At 35.5% G+C, this 9213-nt stretch overlaps 1 protein-coding gene across 1 annotated transcript; it reads left to right on the top strand.

The window, feature by feature from the left end:
• Nucleotides 1–1136: 1136 nt before the first annotated feature.
• On the top strand, nucleotides 1137–8899 carry SLITRK6 (SLIT and NTRK like family member 6). The gene is made up of 2 exons (XM_038421050.2): nucleotides 1137–1693; nucleotides 5153–8899. The coding sequence occupies exons 1-2, from the start codon at nucleotides 1667–1669 to the stop codon at nucleotides 7685–7687; spliced, it is 2562 nt and encodes an 853-aa protein (XP_038276978.1). The 5' UTR covers nucleotides 1137–1666; the 3' UTR covers nucleotides 7688–8899.
• Nucleotides 8900–9213: the final 314 nt, after the last annotated feature.

Genomic DNA, 9213 nt, shown 5'->3' with positions numbered 1-9213 from the left:
AGCAGAAAAAAAGGATTAACGTCTATTGAATATATTGTTTGTGATGAATTATTTCTTATCTCTAATCATTCTGAAACTGTTTTTTTTAAATAACAGTATTTTATACATAGGGAATGAAATAATGAAGAACTAATTATGCTGAACCTAAAATTAATGTACACTTACAACTGGACAAGATTCTGATAATCCTAGTCACATGGAATAGTACTTGACTCCACAAATAGCCCTTACAAAGTCAACAAGGCTACTCATAGAGTAATGCAATACTCAGCTGAATAAGGATGTCAGAATCTGGCTGATAACAATTCTAGGACATACAATCCTTGCATTCTTCCACGTAATAAACAATTATTAATAATTACTTGTTTAGAACCCCAAAGTAAATATTATCTCAATATTAGCTTGATTTCAAAAAAGAAAGAGTCATTTTTTGTAAACACGTTATTTCATGCCAAAAATAATACAACACCATGTGCATTAATACCAATATAGTATCCTAACATCTGGAAAACAGTCAATTAAAATCAAGCTGAAACTCCCCACTAGAGAAGAGGGGGGATTTTTAAAGTGTACTCACTGCAATCACTCTATGACCATAAACACTAATGTACCATAAAAAAAAATTTGCTGCACACACACATAAACACCCCCCCTCAACTATTTAACCTACCACATTGCGTGAACTAGAGTAAAGATCTAATGTGCAGCTTTAAATTTTTATAAATCCTTCACATCATTATCACAGGCATTTTGTTCCAGAGGAAGATAAGCTTTTGCCTTATCTTATGGTAGCTACTGTTGGGTGGAAAACAAGGATTTGTGCATTTGGTTTGGGGGTATTTTCAGCATTTAAAATACATATCAGAAAGATGTCACATTTACTGTATGTCTGCAAACAGAAAAAGCTGCAGGAGCTGTGGTAGAGATTTATTGTCTTGCAGAATCAGCCATTAATAGATCTTAAGTGATCTACAGAAGATTTAGCTGGATTTTATTTTCAAAAGGTTCAATTAGAACAGGAAAAGAGGAGGTGAGACAAATTGCAGGAGGAGGTGGAGCTGAGTTGTCCCAAGGTGGAGCTGTATCTTGTATTAAATGACACTGGCAGATTAAAGCTCTCTGATGGGGAAGGGGAAGGGCTTAAAGGCTGAGCCAAAAGCCAAGAAGTCTTTTTATTTACGCCTACCTCCCAGCCCCTGGCAATCTGACTAATAACAAACTGAGGTAACAAGAAAGACTAGAAAGAAGAGAGAGAACACAGAAGCAGAAGCAGCTTGGATCTAAAAATCTAACAAACCAAGAGGGATCAGTTTAAGCTCTGCTGAACATCTTGTTTATTTACTGCATCCAAAAGCTTGCAAATGGTTAACTATATGCAGAAAAGTCAGCATAGATGGGAAGTATGCTGTGAATTTTAATTGAGGAAAAGGGACAACTGCTTTCAGGATGGTCTAGAGTGCACTCTGCCTGAGAGATTTTATGTATTATTATTTTTTTTCCAGTGAAATGCTCTTTACTTTGTTTTCTGACATGGACTTTTAACTTTAGGCAGTTGGAGCTGTACAAAAGCTTGCAGCAAACTGAAAATTTGGAAGAAAGTGTACATTTTTTATAAAGAGAACCTGAATTGCATTTGAACATCTACTCAAATTGTGCATTATTGATCATGTCAGGGAGTGTTGCTTCTGTACAGGTAAGAAAGCTTCCAGTTAGCTAATTATCTCAAGTGCATTTCCTCACTTTTTCTCTGGGTCTTTTGCACCAATTGATTTTATTTTTCTGTATTACTTTGGTTAACTTTACAGTTAAATGATAGAAATCTGTATAGATTTACCCACTGATATTTCAAACACTGTTCCGGGTACGTTTTTCACTGAACAGTTTTCAATACATGTAGTTGCTCAGCAGGCAAAGAGAGAGTAGTTTTAGACTGTAGCATGCACTGTAGCATGGATTAAAGAAGTGTTTTTTCTGAAGTATGACGTTACTCTTAAAATACATCATCCAACTGTGCTTATACCCAGAATTAACAAGCAGGCTTGAATGGTTTTATATACTGCACATTCCCCTTTCTTAACCTTAGGCTTTGGAATACTTCACTACTCCCTTTACACATATTTGTATCAAGAGTAAGATCAAATAAAAAAGACACTAATTTTTTTTAAAAGAAGATTTTATTATTTCACTGCTTCTCAAGTGTATTGCAAATTTGCCTTAAGGGACTCATAACTCACTACTTCTCTATATACTGCAAATTTTCCTGGTAGGAAAGACTCTGGAAGTCACGAGTCTTTTTTAATAAAAACTGTGAAAAGAACAATTACAGTAAGCAGTTATGAAAACTAAGTTACCACCTGAAATTTCTTATAACACTTCACTAAATGAAACAGGATAATAATTAGTCCAGTATTTCAAAATTAAATGTATATTCAATCTTTACTGTGAGTTCTTTCAACAGAATGTTAATCATCTGTTACATAAAAGTATCTGCTATTTTAAAATAAGAGTGGAGCCCATTTAAGACTAGATTTACTTGCTCCTGCATGCACAGACTGAACATTTAAAAAGACATGCCAATCAGTTCTCACCCAATACTTACAAAATATGTAGAAGTTCCCAGTGTCTTTCTACTGTGTGTGTGTGTGTGTGTGAGAGAGAGAGAGAGAGAGAGAGAGAGAGAGAATTTTTGCAATGTTCCCCACAAAAATATGCTAATGATTAAAATAGGAATGTGTTCCAATTGGTTACAAATGTTCTTACTTTCATCTTTGAAAAATGATGAGAGGTCTTTGTTTTTTAAAAAAATCATTTTTGAAATATGTATGAAAATGCAACATGCATTTCAGATTAATATATTTTGATTTATTTCACTTAATTTTGCTCTGGGCCCTCATAAAAACTACAATTTAAATACAATGCAAAACTATGCTGGTGCCCTGATACAGAAACAAGTTACAGAAAATAACTAGTGCTACTTTAGCAACATAATAGGTTTGTTATGGGTAATTGTTACCAGAAGCTTCATTTTTCACCTTAGGTTACTGAAAAGAATGCTAGTGAATGAATGAATACAGTTTTCTTGAACACAATATCATAGTGGCATTAATCTGACTCCTTTGGAATAAGATTTCTGCATATTGGGTCTTTCCCAATACTTTATGGAAAATCAGATGCTCAGACATGATGTAAGTTAAATTTAACCAGTTAACTAGAATAGACTATGTTCAAGAACTACTCTATGACCAACAAAAAACATGTTTTGTTTCTACTGAAAAAGATACATGAATCAAATAAATTTAGATTCTGTCACCTTTCTTCATGATGAGAAGCACCTTTATCCACTGAAATCTGTGGGACAACTGTGGAGTAAGGTATTACTCAACGTGCGCAAACTGGTGCTTACTGATTTATAAGCATTTCAGTAGCATACACAAGGGTGGTATCTGAGTGCCTTCTGTGAAAGTCCTCTCATCAAATTGCAAGAGAAGTCTCGATGAGTAGATTAAATGAAGTCTAAATGAGTAGTGCCAGAAGAATAAGATATGAATCTAAGAATAAGATATGGCCAATGTGATGCTAAAATATACTACCAAATTCTGAGAATGTTCATAAACATAATTACATAGATTCTTGCAACTTCCTCAGAAAGCAGCAATTCTGCGGGTTAATTGTGTGATGACATTCTGCACTCCAAAGCATGTTTCAGTAGCTCACTTAAAAAGATCAAGTGACCTTTATGCCATAGATTTCTTCAAGCAATATTGTTCACTTCTGGAAGAAATAGTGCACTGAAGGGGAATTCTTGAATGAAATAATGTGTTTCAAATCAATCTTTTCAGAGTAGGAACCTTTTCTTGTTGGAAATGTGGAAGTATTTACTTTAATAATAGATTATAAACAGACATGTGACTTCATCTAATGCAACAATAAATATCTTTGCTCTTTGGTAATTAGACAACCTTGCTATGAAAAAAAACACACACAGAACCCTCATATGAACAGCAACAAACTAGTCTCATCTCAGTGAGAACCATGCCAAAACAGATACTTAATTGAAAATATATAATGTTCACTAGTTTCTGTTCCTGATTTAATAGTTGGACAGTTCTGATGCATTTCTCATGTATCCTAAAGTTTGAGACCAATCATTTGCAAGATAATAGCCTAAATTACACAATGCAGATGATGTCATTCATCATTGCTAATTGTTAATGACAAATCTCTTGCTGTGTGCATTTTAGAATGATACTAATATTAATTATTAAGAAGAAAATGTCCTATTCAATATACTGTATATTGCCTACCTATTTCTTTCTATTTGTAAATCACTCTTACTCTTTTATTGCTAGTAAACTTAGTTTACATATTGAATGCACAAATACATTATACATATATGTATAAAACATGTGTGTATAATCTCTCTAAAGATATGAATGTGTGGGTAGGGTGTGTATGTGCATCTAAACAGATATATTTAAAATATAAACACAGCACATACATATTTAAACAAAAGGAAAAATCACTAATTGTTCTCAATTTTGGAGGTATTAGGATTGCAGAGGAAGTTCTGTTTCAATTTACAGATAAGTTGCAGAAACAAGCAAAGAAAAAGCCCTCCACATGTTGGCTGAATAAACATTTGATAGACAATAGATTGTTGGAACCAAAGCGAGATTGTTTTATTATGAAACTTCTGTTCAGTCATATAGCCTATTAATATCTATCTCTTGCAAGTTCCTAAAAACTGCAGCACTGTATGCCCATCATTGAAGGTGAAAATATAATATTTTATATTAACCTTGATGGAAGCAGTTTGGGGCAGTGACCTGTCTTTTTGTTTGCTTGTTTGTTTGCCTACAAAGCACCATGTACGTATATGGCACTCCCCCTAAATAAGAATATAATTTTCATGAGCTCTGCATGCTGTGTTGTTGCAAAATAAAAATACTGAAGGGCTTCTGAGTTATGACCTTCATGCTATATTTAATGGTCAGAACTAATCATGTGTTGTATTTCTTAAAGAATCATTAAAATATTTGATAGAACACAATATCTTTTTTTAAGGATAAGTTTTTTAGGTAAGCTTGGGGTACTTTCAAGTATTTTTTTTTCAAATATGAAATGATAAACTCAATTCATTTTTATTTTACAGGACCTACTGGCAACAATGAAGCTCTGGATTTTTATGTTATGTTCAGTTGTGGTTGCCTCGGATTTACTACAATCTCAGCCTTCTTTGTCTTCAGCGAGAGGATCTTGTGAGAATCTGTGTTCTTGTGAAGAAAAGGATGATATCTTGATTATAAACTGTGAAGAAAGAGGTATCAAAATGTTATCACAAATAAATGTCCCACCATCACGGCCTTTCCATCTTAACCTGCTGAACAATGGCTTGACCATGTTACATATGAATGATTTTTCTGGCCTCATCAATGCTATCTCACTACATGTTGGATTTAATAATATTGCAGATATTGAGCCTGGAGCTTTTAATGGTCTCAGTCTTCTTAAGCAACTTCATATCAATCACAATTCTTTAGAAATACTTAAAGAGGATACTTTTCAGGGACTGGAAAATCTGGAGTTTCTTCAAGCAGACAACAATTTCATCACCGTGATTGAAGCAAGTGCCTTTAGCAAACTCAACAGACTTAAAGTTCTTATTTTAAATGACAATGCCATTGAGTTTCTCCCTCCTAATATATTTCGCTTTGTGCCATTGACCCACTTAGATCTTCGTGGAAACCAGTTACAGACTCTGCCATATGTTGGCTTTTTAGAGCATATTGGTCGAATACTGGACCTTCAGCTGGAAGACAACAAATGGGCCTGTAATTGTGACTTACTGCAGCTGAAGATATGGCTAGAAAACATGCCTCCCCAGTCTATAATAGGTGATGTTGTGTGTAACAGCCCTCCAGTTATTAAAGGGAGCATCCTAAGAAGGTTAAAAAAAGAATTGCTCTGTCCCACTCACCCTATAAATGAACTTGAAGATCCTTCAGGGTCCTTGCCCTTGGTAGTAACCACATCTATAAGTGATAGTCACCTACCAGCCAAGGTGATCCCTGTCCTGAAAGCTCCTACCAAGGAACCAGGTTTAGTGCTTCATGCCACAAAGCCAGTTACTCAGCTTCCAGGAATATACTGTCCTGTACCCTGTCACTGCACCAGCCATATCCTGTCAGGAGTTCTAATTCACTGCCAGGAGCGAAATATCGAAAGCTTGTCTGATTTAGGTCCCCCTCCTCCAAATCCTAGAAAGCTTATTCTAGCTGGAAACATTATTCAAACATTGCTGAAATCAGATCTGGTGGACTATGCTAGCCTGGAAATGCTTCACTTGGGAAACAATCATATTGAAATCCTTGAAGAAGGATCATTTATGAATCTAACTAGATTGCAGAAGCTATATCTAAATGGCAATCATCTTACAAAGTTAAGTCAGAGTCTCTTCCTTGGTCTTCAGCACCTTGAGTATTTGTATCTTGAATACAATGCCATCAAGGAAGTTTTGCCAGGGACATTTAACATGATGACAAAACTTAAGGTGTTATATTTAAACAACAACCTTCTTCAAACGTTGCCACCCCACATTTTCTCAGGGGTGCCACTAGCCAGGCTAAACCTCAAAACAAACCAGTTTACCCATTTGCCTGTGAGCACTGTCTTGGATGAACTGGATTTGCTTGTACAAATTGAACTTGAGGACAACCCTTGGGACTGTACTTGTGATTCAGTTGGGCTGCAGCAGTGGATACAAAAGTTGAGTAAGAACATCATGATGGATGACATTTTCTGTAAATCCCCAGGTCACCTAGCAAAAAAAGAATTGAAATCTCTGAACACTGAAGTCTTATGCCCAGGACTAATAAATAGCCAAGCCCTACCAACCCATGCTAACTTTATAGTTGTGACAACTTCTTCTACAACAACCAATACTGCGGACACTATTCTTCGATCACTTACAGATGCTGTCCCACTTTCTGTTTTAATTCTAGGGCTCCTAATTGTGTTTATTACGATTGTATTTTGTGCAGCAGGAATAGTTGTCCTTGTTCTGCATCGGCGGAGAAGACACAAAAAGAAACAGGCAGATGAACACATGAGGGACAGTAGCCCAGTTCATCTCCAGTACAGCATGTATGGTCACAAAACAACACACCATACAACTGAGCGTCCAGCACCAGCTCTCTATGAGCAACGCATGATCAGCCCCATGGTTCAAGTTTATCGAAGTCCATCCTTCAGCCCCAAACAGACAGAACAGGAGGAAGGAAATGAAAAGGATGTGAATGATTCCAAACATCTCTGCAGAAGTCTTCTGGAAAGAGAGAACAATTCTCCTCTCACAGGTTCAAATGTCAAGTACAAATGTACAGACCAATCAGCTGATTTTCTGACCTTTCAGGATGCCAGCTCTTTATACAGAAACATTCTTGAGAAAGAAAGAGAACTCCAGCAGCTAGGAATCACTGAGTATCTAAGGAAAAATATTGTTCAGCTCCAGCCTGACATGGAAGTACATTATCCTGGAACACATGAGGAGCTAAAGTTAATGGAGACACTAATGTACTCCAGACCAAGAAGGGTGTTGCTTGAGCAGACTAAAAATGAGTATTTTGAGCTCAAAGCTAACTTACATGCTGAGCCTGACTACCTGGAAGTCCTGGAACAGCAAACATAAAATGACATTACTTCTATTTTAAGTAAGAACATTGTAAATAAAAGTGCCTTATAATAATGTTTCATCCATCAGGACTAAAGCACAGCAGTAATCCTAACAAAAAAACTCAGGGATCACTGTGGGAAGCCATGGGGAATTTGCAGGCAATATGTCTTACCCCAAGTGAAACAGGATCTCTGTGTGATTGAACTGTAGCAGGAAGATTACCATATTCCTTTAGGGAGCGGGGTTAAAGGGCCTGTATGGCACTCCCCATTCTGTACCTAACCTAGGATAAACCTTTTATGTTACTTGTACTTCTTTCTTTTCTCTTAATTTAATTGGACTACTTTTTTAAGTACCTGATTATATAGTTATAAAGGTTAATATGTATTGATTAGGTATTAGTACATACACTACATATGTGAACATTGTCTACAACTGCACTTACCATATCCTTATAATAAATACAAAAGGAAATGAAGCTTTGTCATACTAAATATCAGTTAAAAAAAAAAGAAAAAAATGAAAGATATTTAATTGTATAGGCACCCAATGCCTGCAAATATTTAAGTATCTTTTACATGGGACTTCATTTATCACATTTTTACTGTATGTGGATGGAAAATATATGTATAAATATAATTACCAACAATTTAAGAAACAACAACAAAGCTTTCTGCTACTTTCCCTATCTGACAGTTTTACTCAAATGTGGACAATCTTCTCTTGTTCCGCTGCTATAAAATGTTGTACATCACTGGTGTTGCAACTCATAAGCCAGGGCAATTTTGAAAGCTACTGAGAATCAGCTGTAAATACATTAGTGCACCTAATGAGTTTGATTTCTTTTATATGACTGGCTCCTGTGGTGGCTTTGAATATTCCTGTCAGAAATACAGAAATAAGTACACAATGGTCAGTAATTTTCAGATATTGGAAGGGGGGTGGGGTTGGGGGATATTTTGTTGTTGATTGTATCAATTCTCTACATTTTGCCACACATTAACAGCAAAAAGGCATGTCTCCTGTTAAGAGGTAAAAGTGGCTTAGAGTGTGGAGCCCTAAAGTTTTATTTTACAGCAAAGTCTAGCTAGATTTATATTAACTATTTATTCTGTACAGTTTTGTATTTTTTTTTCAGTTCACAACAAGGAATAACTCTTGGGTGCCTTTCAAGCAAATCAAAGAACTGCTCACTATAAACAAAAATGGAAATAAAGCTTTTTAAAAAATATATATATATCATTTTCTTAAAAATCACTTTTTTAAAAAAGAAGACAGCAGGACCTGCATGCACAAGTTTAGAACTGTTCAGGAATCAAACACGAAGCTTCTCTCTGTTGTCATGTGGACAGAAGCATCTTGTTCACTGTGCAATAAGGCCATTCAGTTTCTATGCACGACTGACACAGTGCCAAACTGAAAATCTGACCTGCATTTCTCCTCCTTTTAAAACAAATCTTTTGTAAATCAACTATGCATGAATATTTCTTCTGATTTACAATTGCACAGCTATTTAAAGGCTGAATCAATTAATAGATTTC

This window comes from Dermochelys coriacea, chromosome 1 (assembly GCF_009764565.3).
Source record: "Dermochelys coriacea isolate rDerCor1 chromosome 1, rDerCor1.pri.v4, whole genome shotgun sequence".
Taxonomy (NCBI): Eukaryota; Metazoa; Chordata; order Testudines; family Dermochelyidae; genus Dermochelys; species Dermochelys coriacea.
The sequence above is the reverse complement of the archived record's forward strand: the minus strand, read 5'-3'. Positions and strand labels throughout refer to the sequence as shown.

Coding starts and splice junctions, on each gene's coding strand:
- SLITRK6 (XM_038421050.2), top strand. CDS start 1,667: ATGTCAGGGAGTGTTGCTTCTGTACAG. Junction 1,694..5,152: donor GGAGTGTTGCTTCTGTACAG/GTAAGAAAGCTT, acceptor TTTATTTTACAG/GACCTACTGGCAACAATGAA.